We start from the raw sequence: 19,040 nt of genomic DNA on the forward strand, positions 1-19,040 counted from the left end.
TCCTCATGGGGGTAACAGAAGTTACACATTATAGCTGTTAGAGATCACCACCAGGATCAGATCATTGCAGACAACCATTGGAAACATCAGCTGGAGAAACTACGGATAGATATTTAACAAAAAGTCATAAATCACCGCCTTATTTCTCTCCTTTCTCTGTCTCCTCAGCACCTTGGAAACCACCTTCGATGGCAGCGTCACCACAGACAGCAGTGGAGGTGGTGGTGGAGGTGGAGGTGGAGTTGGAGGTGGCTGCAGCGCTAGCAGCAATAACAGCAGTGCAGGCGGTCGGAGCATCCTCAGCCTCACATCTTCCCGCCCTTCCTTGTCGTCGTGGCGACTGGGCCAGTCCAGCCCTCGTCTACAGGCGGGCGACGCCCCATCTCTGGGTAACAGTTATGGCGGTCGGGCGGTTAGCGGCAGCAGCAGCAGCAGCCAGGGAGGACGCTACATGTACCCCGGGCACCTCCGCAGACAGCTGGTGGGCAGGGGAGGAGCCGTCTGCAGCCTGGACCTAGGGGACAGGGCCGGGGATGACATCGACCTGGACGCCATCTCAATGGAGGTCACTGGATACATGAGCGACGGAGAAGTCCTAAGCAAGAACGCGGCACGCACTGATGATGTCACCAGCGGGTAAGTGGATTGTTGATGGATGTATGGGTTGATCAAAAGAAAATTACTCAATGGCAGCTTTTGTTTTATTTATCAAGAGAAAAAGGCCAACCAGATAGTGACCGCTTTCACAATGTGAGGAATTGCTGCTTTGCTCTGTGTTTAAAAATAAATAGCCTGTAATCTTTTGGGCCATACAGTATTTTGCATATTTGTAATTTTGGGAAGTGGGACATTATTTGAGGATAATCTATTTATTTTGGCTATGGTACTTTTGTATTTGAGCTAAACATGAATTTCAGACACTTACTAAACATGTATTCTATTAAAAAATATAAAATGTAATCTTCTAATGTCCTACATGTCTTTGAGACTTGAACACAGATAGAGTTGAAGAATTTTCCTTCAAAAGACTCTTTATGGCACTCCATAAAGCTGTTGCTTTTAAAATGTCACGTGGGCAATGAAGTCAAGAAAAGTGTGAATTACTTACTTTTTGCCACTAGTATGAGGGCATCTTTTGATTATGGTTGGATTTTACTGGCTGGTTGAAATATGGTGTTTTGGTTGATAGTTGATGGTTGATAGACAGAGGATTTCTTAGCAAACAAAGAAGGATGAAAAAGTTATGGTCTGTACACTGTTTAATTTTCACAATATTCACATAACCCATGAATGTACTGTGATGTCTCGAGTGTGAGCCTGCCAGAAGAGGGCAGTAGTGCTCCTTGCTCACTATTCATGCCTGTGATGCAGTTGCCTTGATGATATCTCACGTCTATGCCTCGGTAGCATAAGCAACATTTATTCTGGAACGCTTATATCCCACAAGTATCCCATCTCTCTGTGTGGAGACACAGTTATGTTGATAACCCGTTTATTTGCTCTCTCATTGCCACTGTCCATGTTGTAACAGGCCCTCAGCATACCTTGGCTGTCACACTCTGCAACTGAAACCTCATCGTTATTATCAGATGAGGTTGTAAAAGACGCCATCTCGACAGAGGGCCCAGGGTCTGGCAATAGAGCTGTTGCTTCAGGGATTCATTTTGAATTTGAATTCATGCAAATGTAAAAAAGATTCCACAAGCTCAGCAAAGCAAGGTGATACAAAGAAAAGAAAAAAACATATGATAAAAAAAATGAGTGGGAATTACTTCCTCTGGCCCTCATTGATTCAAACGTGATTCACCAGCCCTGGGGCAGCTGTATAAGTAGAGTGACCTAAGTGCTCTTGAAGTACTTGATATGTCTGAATGTGTAGCGGAGCAGACAAAGGCCAAGCCACAGCCACACCTGGACAGGTGAGTGATGTGAAGAAGTGTGCAGAGCCATTTGCTTGCTCTGAAAACTTGATATCCAGGCTGGCTTTGAACGGTGAGGAAGGCAAGGCAAGGTATAAATGATTTACTGATATTGTTTAGGCTGCAGTACAATAAATAAATTGAAAATGTAATCCATACACTGGAAGAAATTGTGAAACCTGCCTGACACAATAAGTTAACCATTTTAAACAAACACAGACTGGTGACTTCCCCCACACCCGTCTGCACATCCTCAGGCTATATAGTGGTTAGCTCCATCACAAGCCAGGCAACGTCCACTAACTGGTTCTCCCACACAGGGTGGGATGTTTACCCAGAGAGGAGGAGCTGGTATTTAGATTACAGCTGTACACTATCATAGTTCAACTCTTTACCTTGACTTAAATGTCTGTTAAATAGTCATATCATACAAAAAGACACACTGAAAAGAAATCTCCAGTGATATGCCATGCGATTATAGATCTACATATCTGTCCGGGTTTCTGAGATATCCAGCTTTGAAACGTACGTATGCCTCAATACAATGGTGGTAAATGGAATTGTATTTGCTCGGTTCACACATTATTAAAATAATGAAATTGAGAAAATTCCCTTAAATAATTTCTTTCCAGAAGCAACATTCTTCAAATATTTTATTGACGATAAGTCGAATAAACGAAAAACAGAACAAAAAAACGAAAGAATGAAAGAAAGATGAAACGATTATAAAAACAATAGTTTGTTGAAGCTTTCATCCTTCATAAGCAGTCTAACTGTAGTCTGAAATGGCCACATCAGTCTTCATCTGTCTCAATGATTAATTAATTTGCTACAACACAGACAACATGACTGATGACACCACACATTAAGTGCCTGCATAGGTTTTCTCCAACTCCCCCCCCCCCCTTTATATTTCGGCTTCTCTGGCCCCTTGGAGATTATAGACCACCTCCTCAGCTATGGGGCTATTGTTGCCCTCCCCCTTCTCTCCCTTGTTCCCCTTCCCTCCCATCCCTCCTCCACCTCTCACACACAGACCCAACCTCCAGCCAGCCAGCAGCGTAAAGCATGTTGAGCTGAGAAGAGAGGCTGCATACCAACACTGAGCTCCCACACAGAGCAACACACACACATTCAGGCTACACTTGGACACATAATCTTTAGTTCACTGATAGTGTTCACCCACTGCTGCTATCACTATGATCAAACACGCTCTCACCTGGTGATATTGTTCACATAACAGTGGATCTCACTCACAGGTTCAGACCTGAGTACAGACAGTAGCCAGGCGGTTGAAAACGGACACCTTTGCTTTGGAAGAGATCTTTTATCAACCCTCACCTCACCTGGACTTTTGTTTGTTTTGCTTTTGGACTAACTGTGTTACCATGTTTGAGGCAGAAAGGTACGTCAGAGTGTTTTTTTTTCAAACCATCAACAGATATTTCTCTTTAGGCTGAGTGTTTGTTTTTTTGCAAAAGCGTGACATTTCATGAATTTCCTCATGTCGGTACCACAGTGCATGCATTCTTCTTTGGTAGGGCAAATATTTCTGCAGTTTCATTTACTCAAGAACTTTTTTTTTTGCTTCCGTTAGTTACATGGCTGTCTAAACTCTACCCGGCGACTCGGTTTTAGCCCCATGCACTGTCTTGTTTAGACATGTTTTCCCAGATGCAGAAGGTTACGGGTTAACAGCCATCTGAAACAGCAGGCTCAGTTACTCATTAGTGTGAAGGAGTAATGTGTGTGTGGATGTGTGAGACGTTATAGTGCCCGGCCATCTTCAAGGTGACTTTGCTTTGGGGTGATGGATGCTTCCCATAAAGGACAGCTAACCCCCCTCTGAGTAGATACTCTGTCACAAGAATATTGCAGACAAATTTAAATGTCTTCATTAACCATTGTCTCTCTTATTGTGAAAATCTGCCACATGACAAGTCTGACTGATTGTGTGTTAACAAGAATATAGATAGATAGATAGATAGATAGATAGATAGATAGATAGATAGATAGATAGATAGATAGATAGATAGATAGATAGATAGATAGATAGATAGATAGATAGATAGATAGATAGATAGATAGATAGATAGATAGATAGATAGATAGATAGATAGATAGATAGATAGATAGATAGATAGATAGATAGATAGATAGATAGATAGATAGATAGATAGATAGATAGATAGATAGATAGATAGATAGATAGATAGAAAACAGATATGAATTTTCCTGAAATATGATTGTACATGGTCAGATTAAGCTTTGGTGTTCGTTAGAATCTATGATTGTAACACTGTAGCATAATTAATTACTTATGTTATCCATATATCTACCCTTAAACCAACAGCCATTCCAAATGCTTGACACAAGACAAAGCGTAAGGCGTAAAAAATAAATAAAAAATTAAAATGAACCATTTCATTCATTACTGATGAATGCATAAGGTGCATGAAGGCAGATGAGAATATATTAGTCATAGTCAGGTTCTCTTTCTTCCAGAAGTATTTTTTCCAGCTACTTGGTGCATGGTAACAAAATGCTGAGTCTCCATGGTTGGTTTGAACTCTTGGTAATGGTTAGCAGACCGCTGCCAGATGACCTGAGAGAGTGGCCACAGCCTTTGTACTGAATTCATGTTCTGGTGAGAAAGTACAACATCTGGGGCTTTCAGGTTTGCTGCCAATAGCATTAGCCAGGGACTGCAAATGGAAATGAGCTAGAAGCTTAATCTGGTACAAGGCATCTTTTCTATCATTTCTTGATATTAATGTATTTTGTCCGATATAAGTGACGATAGAAACAAATACTGAGGTATATTCACAGGTTGGTACAGTAGGTGCAACATACAGTATAAATCCAACTTTCAGTCTGTTTTCTGAGTGTTTTTACTACTTCAAGTGAATTATCAACCATTGCTACAGTTCACAACTCTACAGCTTTTTAGCCTCTTTTAGCTCACCGTTTTGGCTCTCCAGCCTGCAAACTCATCAACCTCATTTCCAGCAGCAGGCAGCAGCTGTATTGAGTTAATAGCCCAGGTAAACCAACTGACGGACCAGAGAGCTAAAGAGCCTCATTCCTTGGCTTTTATATTTTTTCAGTTTTATATTTTCGCAATATTTGCTTTTAACTGTTATATTCTTCTATTTGAATTATATGCCCACACAACAGGTCAAATTAACTGTATGTGAAAAGACACTTGGCAGTTTTTTGTCAGGAAGTTGGTAAAGAGCAAACTCCAAATCAATTTGAATGTTGCCTTGTGTTTTCTGCTTGGTTTGTATTGCAACTTAATTCATCGTCATAGTTTCAAACATTATAAAGTCTGCAGTTTGTTCAGCATATGTGAAGGATTCCACCTCTGATGGGTTACTCGGTTGCCGTTAAGTTTCCGTCCTGCAGCTGAGACGCTGATTCAGTTTGACTAAATGTTACACAAAGGAGCTCTGTCTATAGGCAACACTGTACTGCTATGTGTGTGTATACTGTATATACATGTAGGTATCAATGTGTGTTTGTGTGTGTGTGTGTGTGTGTGTGTGCTGGCTTCCTTCTTGCTGAGATCCTCATAGAGATAACACTGAAAGTCTTTTAGTGGTCCAACTTACTTTCTCCTGACTTAACTGCTGAGACTAGAAATCATCACAGTGCCACACAGAAAAAGCATTCACTATTTGAACGGTCTCTATAGCCTCAACTTTACATCAGCAAACATTTAATCATATTACACCTGGGTTAAATGGGTCAATATTGACTTCCATTAGGGATCTCCTCCACAGGCAAATATTTGGGGGAATTAGCTGGTGTTGTTTTAGTTTGAAATTGGAATGTTTGCTTAAGTGTACATGGACCTCAGCATAAGCCTAAGACTGTAACCTGCTGCTAACGGACATCCTCTACCTCCGACAGCCAATAAATCAAGTGCCTTCCAATTGAATTATCCGTTTATGAAATGAAGTGAATGGTCTACTTAGCCTGCACTCACATATAGCACATATTTTTTATCTTCTCTTAATGTTCAGCTACTCAGTCATTCATAATATCCTAGCATGGAGCAGATGATGGCGACATCCTTCTTGAAGAAATAAACAACAGACTTATCCACTGTCTACCGAGCTGCCAGTTCCTTTACAAAGCATTGTTGTTTAGCACTGGCCAAATGAACAAAAAAACGAGTCTTATATAGATAGATAGTTTGGTCTTCTCAGTGTTTTGTATGGGAGCCAATGGTTGAGGCCTGATTGATGACATCTTTGCCTCAGTTTGAAAACTAGATGGATGTGGGCTCCTCCTGCACTATATTCAAAACAAAAGCAGCTCTGAGAAGAAGAACAGAGCCTGTGTGAACTCCGGCCAAAGTCTCAGACAAAGCGTGGTTCTGCACAGCTTTAAATCCTCCTCCCACACAGCCCTTTAATTGTGTATCTCTTAGAACAGCTGTAAAGGGACTATATTTAATGTGCTCTGTTGTGTGTGTGTTTGTTTGCAGCTATATGACTGACGGTGGTTTGGGTCTGTACACGCGGCGCCTGAACCGCATGCCTGATAGCATGGCCGCCGTCCGGGAGACACTCCATCGAAAGACGTCTTCGGGACAGGGAGATGCTGACAGGTAAGACTGAAACATATTCGAACTAATTAATTTGTTTTCCTGCATATGCTCTTTAACTTTGAAAGGATCCATCTAGGATGTACAGTTCAGGTATCATTTTGTGATACAGTGTGGCACAGATACAGAAAATATTAATTTCTAAATACTTTAAGCAGTTTACATTCGGTCGGAATTGTAGTTTTGGGCTGTTGTACCTGCACCAGTTAAGATTGTGATCTTTGTAGTGCATTGGACTACTTTCTTTGAATGCCTCCTATTGAACATGCTGGACATGGTGTGTTTGTTTTGATTGTGGAAGTTTGGGATTATACAATACACACATATACACTGTTGTTAGCCAATTCCTTTAGATGCACAGGAAATGGAGAAGAGGAAAACAGCTGAAATCCCATCGTATCCTATCATTTGCTGAATCGCCTTAATACAAAAATGTGTTATCTCTCTATTTCACAGAATGATATTACACAGGTTTTCGATCAAACTTGTACAGTACCGCTCTCAACACAGTATGTAACTGAGCTTTGTGGAATACACCACACTGTTGATGCACGGTCAGCGGATACTAGATGTTAGACTGGCAGTGAGAGATGTGTATATCAGTTGGTGTTATCAGGATATGTTGGCCACAGCATGTAGTATCTGTGGGATTTCCCTGTCAGCGTGAGTGATTCGGTGCGATGCCGCGGCCTTTGTCCTGTCACAGAGATGGAGAGGGATTTGGTTCCTGGGGAATGGACGGATGAAAATGGATGAAGGACGAGTAGAGCCCCACCAGTTTTGCAAGAGAAGGATTGGTTTTAGAAAGGAAGAGAGACAGGAGTTGGGGGGGAGGGGGGTTGGGAGCTTAATATGAAGATTGGCTGCAGAATGGATAGACCAATAAGTGAATGATAGATAGACTGGGTGAAACAAAGGCCTGGCTCAAAAATTCAAGCAGAATGATTGGTTTTATTTCTATCCATCTATCTTCAACTTCCAATCTTTTATTAAAAAGAAATATACCAGTTTCCTGTGCTTTGGGTCTACTAATTATTCTAATCTTAAACTGATGTGTCACACAGACAGACATTCTGGTTTGACTTGTAGCATTCTCAAGTGCTTCAAGCCGTCTTTTCCTTAAATCCTCAGGTGCGGCTAATTTCCTGTCTCGCAGACTTTTGACTTTTGCCCTCTCGCTGCCTTCAAGCCTGTCACACACACACACACACACACACACACACACACACACACACACACACACACACACACACACACACACACACACACACACACACACACAGTGACTTCACATAAAACTTCCCTTGCCCTTAAGTGGTGCTTAACACAAATTGTCCCTTTCCTTACCTACTTTCTCTTTTACCGTGCAGGTCTCTGCCTCTCCTCCCACCTTTCATTTCTCTCTTGCTTGTTTTGATAACAGACTGGTAACGAGAAGAAGAAACTGGAAAGCAATTAAGTGATAAAAGTCTGGGTGATTTCCCCATTTTGTGTTTGATTCTGTGGCTTTCAAGTTTCTCTGTGAGGTTAAATGGATCAATAGGCAGATGTTAGGTTTCTCCAGAATTTTTTAATGATGTTCGTTATTTCTTTCCTAAGATTAGAGAGAAGGGCAAGGAGAGCGATTTTAACTTAAAAGGAGATGAGGCAACACCCCTCCTAACCAACCACACCTCCTCCCCCCTGAAGGAATGTCTGATAAATAAAAAAGCTCACCGCTTTTAGGTTGGGATTAATTACGAGAGGTGGGGAGAAGCCGAAGATAAAAAAATCATTAGCATACCAAACGGATAGCTAGTGGGGCTGAAGGGTAAAGAAGGGTGACTGTTTTTTATGGTGTAAAAGATGAGTCTAATTTAATAGATAAGAGGGAGGTTAATGGTGTAGTTTGGGACAGGTGGAGGAGGAGAGGGAGCACCTTTCTATGTGTCTTTAACATTATGTGGTTTGTAGGTGTCACTGGTCAAGACACCACAATGAGGTGTATTTGCTCACTGGGTGTGTGTGTGTGACCCATCTGTAAACCTGCAGTGGTTTATACTGTATGCCTTTGGTTTGTGATGCAGCCAAGCCCTTCAGTTCTGTTGGAGGGGGTTGGGGAAAGGTGTTGGGTGTCACTGTGGCATCGGGGCTAAACACCTTGTGACCTCTGGACAGAGGGGTCAAAAGCTTCAAAGGGTCGAGGTTCAAAGTTAGAAGTGTTCCCTAAAACCTTTAAGGCGTCACACCAAAATGCTCTAAACCAGCACTAAGCTGGAGCGTAAAGGATGCAGCTATGGAGAAAACACTGTGTGGAACAGTTTATTCTGATAATACTAAAGCAATAGGAGTGCATATCAACTCATCAGCTAGGTTTGATTATACAAACAGCTAAGGGCTACTGATCTGGAGCCCAAGTTTCGATGTGCAGGAACTAGTTTTACAAACCGTCGAATGTATGTAAAACAGGAGCGGATCACAATGAGTCATGGGACAACAGGACCTGCGAGGCTGAGCAAATAGGCAGACACAATATAGACTAGAAACGTGTGTGTGTGTGTGTGTGTGTGTGTCTGTGTGTGTGTGTGTGTGTGTGTGTGCGTGCGTGTGTGTTTCTGAGAGCATGCTCATCCTTGTCATTTATCTCAGCGGCAGGAGAAAGAGGAAGCAATCTGTGACCGTCTTGTCCTCAGATTTGAATTCTCTTTGTTAACGGAGACAAAGGAGAAGTCTTTGTGGTGTGAAACCGCTGTAGCACTATGTGCTAGAGGTAGTGAGGCATCCCCCCTCCCGTCTTCCTTCCCGCTGCGGCATTGGAAGATATCATTTCTCTTTTCCAAACATAAATTGTGACACAAAGAAGCGAGGAGAGCTGCAACTTAAACCACTCTGTTAAGGTGATGACAGATGTTTGAGCATGAAAAAGGATTTAAATCAGTATGCAGAGGATTCTGCTTATGGTTCAGTCATTTGTATGAATGTTCTTATTCCCTCTCTAAATACTCCTTGCTGGTGTCTGTACGTAGTCAGTACTGGCAAAATCAAGAGTCAATCTCATCTTTCAAAATAAGCTAATGGCTGCTGTGCATTTACAGTATTTACTCTATGAACAAAAACAAGGGAGTCTGAAGTATTTTTTTTTGTTTGGTCAATGATAATTTAGTTTTGTCCAAAATCATGTAAACGCTTCCCAAAATGAATACATTTTTTTTTAAAACATCCTTGATGACTCGTAGCTGACTAGTTGAAGTCAGCCACAATGCATTGACTAAGAGACAAACAGTGGTGGTGAACTGGGATAACCGACAGAGATTAGATAAGGAGTGTTTTTGTTAACCGTTGCAACTGCCATTGTTCTGGCATTGTGCTTTGCTTCTTCCAGTTTAAACAGCATGACACTGTCCTACTGACAGGTACACAGCAGGTGCCTGTTAAGACACGGCTGGCAACCTCACTCTTAATACTTTTCATAATCCTTCTAATCGTAGATTTAAAGCCTTTTGTAAAGTCCCTTTATTTGCCATGATGTTTACATAATCTTGCCTTCTCGTGCCTTTGTGGAACAAAACTTGTGAACACTGGTCTCTTAGGTCTAAGCCCTGCCTCCTAGTTATTAAGGAATTTGCTTTGGCAAAAAACGATGCAGAATGAACCTGGTACAACTTGACGCAGTGCAACGTCATTGAACGCAATGCAAGCACAACATTCCTAGTAGATTACTTTGTAATGGGGATTGCATCATTCCACTTTGATAACTTTCCAGCGTTTTAAAATCCCTTCTGTCATTATAAGGATTTGTGAAAAAGCCTTTTGGCATTTCATACATTCAAACGTATAGGTCTGTTACTCTCCCTTAACTTACCTTAAACAATACAGCCCCTTCTCCCTGAATAACCGGTAACCCAGAAGCACAGCCGGCCACAAACTAAATTAATCTCAGCCTGTTATTTGTGTTCACTCCATTTTCAACTTTTTCCAAACCTTCAACATTTTTTTTTGTTGTTGCTGTTGTTGTTTTAGCATTTGTCCATTGTGTATTAGTCCCATAACAAAGCCAATCTCCGAGAGAGATAAGACACGCAATAGGGACACTTAACTGTAATACACACTTGCCCCAAAGCCCCAATGTGTTATCTCTCCTGTCTGGACTTGAGCTAGAATCCCTGTTGGCCTCAGGTAGAGGAAGAGAGAGGTTCACCCTTTCCTTATGAACTCCTCTCCTCGGCTACCAACAACACCTGGTACTCCAGCTGTCTCGCCTTCTACCCGTCTGTCTGTCTGTCTGTCTGCCTGTCTGTGTGTCTCTCTGTCTGCCCTCTGTAACCTCACCTCCACCTGCTTTTCCATTGGTTCAGCAGAGTGAATGTTGTGGTTTGCCTTCGGGGCTCTCACTGTAATAATAATCACTGGAAAAGTCTCCTCCTCTCCCCCCTCCTCCCACTGTTGCTGTCGTTTTCATGAGCCAGCGATCTTGTTCCCCATAGAACCAGGAGTCTATTTGTATGATAATCAGTACAATCAGACACACAGGAGCACAGCTTCATCTGCACTTTGTCCCCAAAACCTTTTGTATAGGTGCACTTGCACCCAGTATGTCGGTGCTGATCACAGCTAGAGTTTTAGGACTCTGCCTGCAACACTAACCTTGTGTGTGTGTGTGTGTGTGTGTGTGTGTGTGTGTGTGTGTGTGTGTGTGTGTCTTTTTCTTTGTGTCTCTTCTTTGGCCTTGGCTCCCTTCTGTAATACCATGAGTGTTTGGTTAAAGATGGCGAGAGTGGAAGTAAGATGAGTCATTGTTGGTCTACAAGGATCAATGGCATCTGTGCAAATGATAAACACACCCAGACTATCTGTGGTTTCAGTGGAGCTTGCATGATTTTTTTTCTTTCCAATAATTATCCATTATGAAACACTGGTGCAGTGCCCCGTTCCAGACAGGCCCGTGCCGCTGCTTGGTTTTTTGATGTCGATCTATCAGCGCTGTTTAGTTGTGTTAGCGTCAAACTCTTATCCTTTTTGGCCAGGTTTTTGCATTTTTCTACTGAAATATTGATCCAAACCACTTCACACTCATCACTGTAGTCCCAACATCATCACACCCGCCAGGTGAGAAGTTGATCAGATGGACGTTTGATGAAATATTTGAAGACAGACAGACAGAAAGACAGACAGATGTCTTTCTTTATCGTTAGATGAAAAATGTTCGATTGGTAAAATGTTGTTGACACTTGTAAAGACAGGTTGCTTGGCTTCTTGCCTAAATAAAGTTGTAACATTTCAAATATAATATGCTCATTGTTGTATGATGTGTTTTCATAACAAACAGGACCTGAAGTAAAAGTTCCCCTTTTTTTCTTTTGAATGCAACAAAATTGTTACAAAAAATATGTGCTGCAGCGCTGACAGACGTTGCAAAGAAAGGCTACACATTTTCATGGGACAGCAGACTGTCTACAGAGATTTAAACTATGTTACCCAGGAAACAAATACAAAAAAAAAACATTCACATTGTCAATCGAACTCAGTTTATTAAATGCTGGCTATTATGAACTTGTCATACAGCCAAGACGTGGAATGTGGATACCGATATTGATGATGGGCCATGATTTCCTACAGGCAGTAACATGTGATCATCCCATTCCCTCTCAAAACGTAGCTTCTCAAACTTTAACTCCAGTCTGACTGCAGCTCAGAAATGTGCTGTTTGAGATTCGAAAGAACATTTTTGGGACGTCTTTAGGTTACAGCAGACACACACCATCTAACTCAATATTTGGTCATATCCAGAAAAGGAACAACGAGGAATAGTTTCTGTAAATATATGAATCAACCTCACATTGAGAGGAGAGAGGAGAATGTGTTAAACATTTTGTCTGAGAGATGTAATGGCCACACCTATCCTTTGTCTGCTCCCTCTTATCTTCTGCACTCACTTATAGTCACAACACACTACGTGCAACCAAAGATATCCAGACTCTCACACAGCCTTTTACTCTACTCGAATACTAAATAATATAAATGCCTCCCAGCCGTGTTTATTCAGAAAGCAGCACTCTGCTGCGTCCCTGGAGTGTGTGTGTGTGTGTACAGTATGTGTTTGTGTCTGTGTGTATGTTATGAAGCCAGTGTAGCGAGGCGTTCTAGGGCAGACTGGAGCAGTCTGTGGCAGTCTGACCTACAATCTGTAGCTGTTCCATTCAAGATGTAAGGTCACATATGTTAGCAAGTCAATTATGCTCCCACACACACCCACATACCCTAGTTGCTGCAGAAGGCTCTTCCACCTACACTGTAAAAATCTCCTCGATGGTCACTGTATTCCTATTTTCTTGTTTAAAAGGTGTTTAAGTTTTTTTTCTATTAACACATTGATTTCTGCTTTGCATCTAAAACAATTAGTTCAACTTTTATGAACTTCGGTTGACCAATTGCAAGACGCCTTGTCAGATCTCAATAAAGAAGCAGCAGTTGTAAAATTAAATTGGTAAAATATTTTTTTTTCTAGTGTTACCCTATAGGAAACATATTCTTATCACGTATGTGTGGGAGGAGGTGGAATCAATAAGGCTCCAGCATCTGGATGGAGATAGAAAGGAAAAAAGAATGAATCAATGGGAAAAAAGAAAGAGGTGTGTTATGAGAAGCGAGAAACAGATACATCATCCTTAAATAAATACTGTTTCAGTTGTCATGAATACTGTATCAGCAGACCATCTCCCCTTTATGGGCTTTTAACAAGCACACCTGCCTCACACACACACACACACGCACACACACACACACACACACACACACACACACACACACACAACGTAAAAAGGGTAGGGTTTCACACTAAGGGGTTCTCTCCTTCACATTCTCTTTTGAATGTCAAACATTGGCGCTGTAACATCCGCAGCGCTCTCTCGACCTTTGCACTCACTATTCTGGCATAGTATTTGTTAAGCTTGTTAATTTTTTCTTGCTTTTTTGTCTACTTTCTTTGCTTTATTACTCAGCCGAAAGCAGTGAGATGTAAACATCAAGAGAGAGAGAAAAGGGGAGGTTGGGTGTGAGTGGGAAGTTGGGCAGTCAGCAGATCCGTGCAGGTTGCAGCTTTAAAGTAATTGGATCAAGTAGATTATCTACCTTGTGAGCTACAGGAAAGGCTTAGGGACAGAAGCCTGCATGCAAGTGGCTTCATGTCATGGGCAATTAAACTGTAACAGACCAGAGTACTGGCAATATTTTCTCCGTCAAGCTATCATTTTTTATAGACAATGAAATAATCAAAAGCAGTAATACATTTGTGGACATTTTCGTAATATTCAGCCTGACATATGTGTTATCTTTAGAAACTTTGGAATCTCCACAAGAGTTTATATTTGAGTTTTGAGGGTTTCAACTATGTTTGGGTAGAAGAGGTTAATATATAGCTGAACAGTTTTCCATTATTACTTTTAGTGTTTTTTAATATACTGTATATATTATTAAGCATATTGGGTTTTCTACATTATTACATTGTGTTGTATTTTACAGTATTCCATAATTCTAAACTTTTTTAAATATATATATATGCACTATGTGACAATAAAGAAAGTACATATGGAGAGAGCAACTCAGAGCATCTGTGGAACAAACACAAGTGGCTCGATGCTGAGAGAGGAAACTCCTGAAAAAGTTTTATTTCCTTGAGGTGGATCATCATCTGTCATCTGGAGACACTTTTAAAGAACGTTTCAAACCAGATGAGCATAAAAAAAAGACAGAATCTGGGCAACGTTTTGCCTTTATGTTGTACCTGCATCCCCACATAAGATGTGACATTTGAATTATTGGCCCCTGGTGATCCCATGAAGAGGCAAGAGTTACAGCCTTGTGTTTCACTTGTAACAATGAGGCGACAATAGGTTGGTTTGTATGCGGTTCATGTTTGACTAGTGTATCTGCATGCATATGAGAAATTCCACGTATTTGTACCAGTAGTCTTTTAAACCTAGCTTCTTGGTTGCACTAGGAGACGCAAGCACAGTGGGTCGTCGTGTGCCTGTGATCAGTGGTGCGTGTCACTGAGTTCAGTGTGTTTTTGCTCGGGATCCGGGTCAGTTGGTCGAATCTATAGGAGTGTGTGTTTACACATCAAACAGAGAGAGAGTGAGAGAGAGAGAGAGATAAAGAGAAAGAGATGGGGAAATCTGGGTGAAAGAGAGGCACCTAGAGGGATCTAAAATGCTTTGATAAATTCTGAGTGCAGATAGCAGATGTTTTCTTAAGACAGGAGACAATGGGACCAGACACGAGAGAGAGAGAGAGAGAGAGAGAGAGAGAGAGAGAGATGCAGAGAGAGAGAGAGAGATGCAGAGAGAGAGTGAGAGATGCAGAGAGAGAGTGAGAGATGCAGAAAGAGAGAGAGAGATACATTCCTGAGTGTTGTCCAGTTCAGTCCTGTCATTTCTCGTCAGTGAAGGGACAGCTGTGTCATTTTCGTACCACAGGGTTCCTGGGCTCCGGCCTGGAATGTGCCGGATCTCATCCCACCGGCCCCTTTTCACTGCCTCTTTCACCCTCACACTCTGCTCATTTAATCCTGTCTATTGTTTTTTCTCTCAAAATAAAGACAAAATTGTACAGTTGGTGTTCTGATAAAAACAACCTTAATGTTGTCATGTTGTTGTTTTTTTTGCTACTTTGCACATAAGCAGTAACACTGGTTAGGTGTAGGGTTGCAACATTTTCACTTTTGAAATTGGTATTTAAAATAACAAAGTGATGATCCCATCCCATTTGTAAGATACACTCAATTATATGGGGTTCATTCATAGTGATGCACCGCTAGCATGTTGTTGAATGTTTATGTGAGTGTTGTGACTGAAATCGATATCACAATATATCTTAAATAAAACTATGTGTAATTCAATTTAATTGTAATTTTGACCACACAGTTATGTGAAATAATATAAGATATAATTATATCATCACTTAGACTGGATATAGAACCTCAATACTTTGCTATTCCTGACCTATATGTGTCCACAGTATTGTATCAAAATAAATCCTGCCCTAATCATCAAGATATGACTCCACTGAAAATGTATAAACTTTTGTATCATGGCCTTAAACTATTTTTTCCCATTGTACCATTATGCAAACCATATTTCTTGACGGAAAAGTGTTTTGCATGTCTCTGATGGTGCTGATATGTTTTGGGATGAAGAAGTCACGACACCAGCTCCTCTACCCTGATGTTACATCCTGATATCTGTACACCATATCTAGACCTCAACTGTCACATTGTCCATGAGGTCGCCTGTGTCGTCCTCCAACCCCACATAACCTGAGGGCTGTAAATGTGAGAGACCGTTTATCAAATCCCTGGCCTCCTCCTGTCTGTCTGTCTGTCTGTGCGGCCGGAGACAGAGATTTGGGGTTATATGATCCAGCTGCAGTGTGTGAGGACCAGTAGTCGTCCCCCTTTAAAACACAGGAAATCCCCTTACTTCTGCTTCACGGCTCTGTTGTGGCCGCATGTCTGTGTGTATGTTTCTGCGGCACCGATCCCTGTGTACATGTGCCAGAGTCAGAACTGGGATTTTCAGGGGGGGGGGTTACAGTACTGCGGGGCAAACCAACCCATCCACCAACCAACCACAGCCCCGAGGGACACACACACAAAAAAGCTAAACAAACACAACCACGGCCTCTTTCTCAGGACACTAACAGACACTCCTATTGGCTGACCCACATGGCAACCCTTTTTTTCTTCTTTTTTTTCAACTGCCCCTATGCCCTCCCTTTCTGCTTTTCTCTTTAAAGGGAAGATTTGAAGGTTTGGCCTCTGAACTCTGACCCCTTTGAGAGAAGCAGAAAGCCTTTTTAAAGGGACCCGGCGAGGGGCCGACAGGTTCCTCTCTGGAATGCCTTAATTTGGGTCACTTTGTCCCCTCTACACTACTGTCCTTTTTCCGACTGATTTATGAGCCTTTTAGCCTGTTAAGTGAGATAGAGTGAAGGCTTGTGTCATCTAGGTGAGTGATAAACTTGCTCAGAAAGTTTTAAACTGTACAATCAAGCTGGTTTAAAGGGTCAGTTCACCTCAAATCCAGTAATTTTTAATTGCTAATTGCGAGCACCAGAAACACAATCACATTCACTTCTATCGATGCGGAAATTCTAAAACTAAAGTGACCATATCAAAGGAAGAGTCAGAAGCTTTCACTTTAGTGGGGATGATCTATTAGTTGTCAGCCCTTGTCATCCTGCGTTTGGCACCACTTCTTCCCAGAGGGTTAGCCCGCAAGCTAAGGTCTCTCCGTCTCCTGTGATTGGCCTTAAAGGGCTCGGCGGTTGTTAACCGGCGGGTTTGCTTTGCCAGCATGGAGGCTGTGGGCTGGGCCAGGCCGCTATGCCTGATCTCTAATTAGCACTGGCTTGTCAGCTAGTCAGGGTGGATCTGTCTGGGAAATTGCAGTCTTGTACTCACAGACACACACACATACATAAACCATAGCTGGGAAACACACACACACACACACACAGAAAAACTGCAACAGTGGGGTGAGGATTGTCCTTCAGTTTTTCGAGAGAAAGTCTTGTCTGTGATCATGTGGCTTTGGCTTGTGTGCTGCCGACGTTTGATTCTTGTGAGGCTAAAGTGTGCTTATTTAGGGCTCCGGGTGTGTGTGTGTGTGTGTGTGTGTGTGTGTGTGTGTGTCTAACTGAAGCTTTATTATTAGTGGCGTGGCTGCAGCAGTGAAGTAGTTAACCCTTCCCGGGGGAGGCTCATGTTACCAGCAGCAGGGCAGGTCCTTCCCTCTTCTTCTCACCCCCCAGTTTGTCTCTCTCTCTGTTAGTCCAGAGAGAGACCAACTGTGCCCGGGGGATGAAGCATCAGTGCAGCGACTGACAAAGGAGCTCCAATCTAGGAACGCTGCCAGGGCGAGAGACATTGAGAAAGCTCTGAGAGAGAGAAAGAGAGAGAGGCAGACAGACAGAGAGCGAGGGAGTGGGAGAGAGATTTTTGGCTGTGTGAACTCTCCCAGCGGCATGAAGTCATGAAGCTCTCTGTCCAGCTTGGCATTTACCCCCAGCGCTCTGGTTCCCGCGGCAACTCACGCACCCTGAGCAGGTAGATGCAGATGTGTGTGTGTGTGTGTGTGTGTGTGTGTGTGTGTGTATGTATGTGAGTGAGTGAGCACAATGTCAATGGAACTTTGTATGTTTGAGTAATGATGGCTTTGTTTAAGTGAGCATTCAGGAAGCGCTGAGATCTTTGTGGGTTTGTGTGTGTGTCCTTTTCTTAATGTCTGTCCATATATCTTTATTTTCTTTCTGTGCCTTTGTCTATGTGTGTGTGTGTGTGTGTGTGTAACTGTGTGGGACTTCCCCCTGTGGCTGTACGGACAAGTTAAGACGGTAGTGGTCACTCTAAATCTCTCAGCACCTCTCGGCTCGTCTGCTCCACGGATGCTTTCAACTCAGAAGCTCAGCGTCTCCTCGGTCTGCTGCCGCTGTTTGATTTATTCAGCTGGTAAATCCAAAAGGAAATAACGTTTTTTTTTCCTCGTTGTGGTCGGTTTGCCAGGTTGGTAGCTAGGTTGCAACTTGCTCTTAAAGCAGCTAATGCATTTGGCTTGGAAATCTGCCGAGGGCTGGCTGATTACATCTTATTCGCAGTCTAAATCTGGGATTTTAGCCACATTGAACATTCTTTGTTTTTGTTTAGTTTTTTTTAAAAGTCAAAATTATGATGATGTGTTCATGCTGGTTGGAAACATTTGAGACTGACTTCCACTGCATTGACTTTGTTGTGATACAGTATGTAGTGCTAGGTACTGAACTTTAGTACAGACTGAACTGTTTACCTTGATCATCAAGTATTAGCCACTGTCATGTATCAAAAGTTGGTATTGATTGCTTGGTCAGATATTAAGACTCAGTCAACTTTGGTCATTTTAGACTATTTTATTTAGAAAAAGTCCCCGTTTGGCTGCTTGTGTTACCACAATATTTAATAGATATCTGTCATGAAGTTTGGTTTATTTTGAAGTAAAAAAACAGATCAGCATCAGTGTCAAATAAACCAGGCATCATATTGGTACTTGTGATTAAAAATGTGCAGACACACTGGTAATCTTGTGATGATAGTGTTAAGACAACGATTTGATAAATTGATTGGTGGCTTATTGGTTGATATGGTCAAAATAAATTCACACATGTTTTAAGTCATTTATCAAACAAAAATGTCAAACATGCTGTGCTACTAGATCTTTAATGTGTATCAATGAATGTCTTCTTGAACTTTGTTGGACTTTTCATGACTGCATGGTCAGGGAAATGTCCAGTGTGTCCACTAAAGAGACAAGAAGGTTTGAGACTGTATAAGTGTATGACTGTGTGTGTGTGTGTGTGTGTGTGTGTGTGTGTGTGTGTGTGTGTGTGTGTGTGTGTGTGTGAGAGAGAGAGAGATCTTTGTATGATTTGTGTACCATTAGTCTTAACTGAACTCAGCCTTGACGACTGCAAAAATACAGATAGTTTGACAACACGAC

The 19,040-nt window shown here is 41.9% G+C and overlaps 1 protein-coding gene across 1 annotated transcript in view; it reads left to right on the forward strand.

Moving 5' to 3' along the window:
• The window catches only part of nav2a (neuron navigator 2a), a gene marked incomplete at its 5' end in the record, with an annotated part of 97,730 nt that overhangs the window by 48,303 nt on the left and 30,387 nt on the right, over positions 1 to 19,040 (forward strand). Inside the window, 2 exons of the mRNA XM_080027600.1 lie at positions 169 to 636; positions 6,415 to 6,537. Of these exons, the coding sequence (XP_079883726.1) occupies positions 169 to 636; positions 6,415 to 6,537 (591 nt within the window). The remainder of the gene's footprint in view (positions 1 to 168; positions 637 to 6,414; positions 6,538 to 19,040) is intronic.

Source organism: Ammodytes marinus, assembly GCF_949987685.1.
Source record: "Ammodytes marinus genome assembly, chromosome: 1".
NCBI lineage: Eukaryota > Metazoa > Chordata > Actinopteri > Uranoscopiformes > Ammodytidae > Ammodytes > Ammodytes marinus.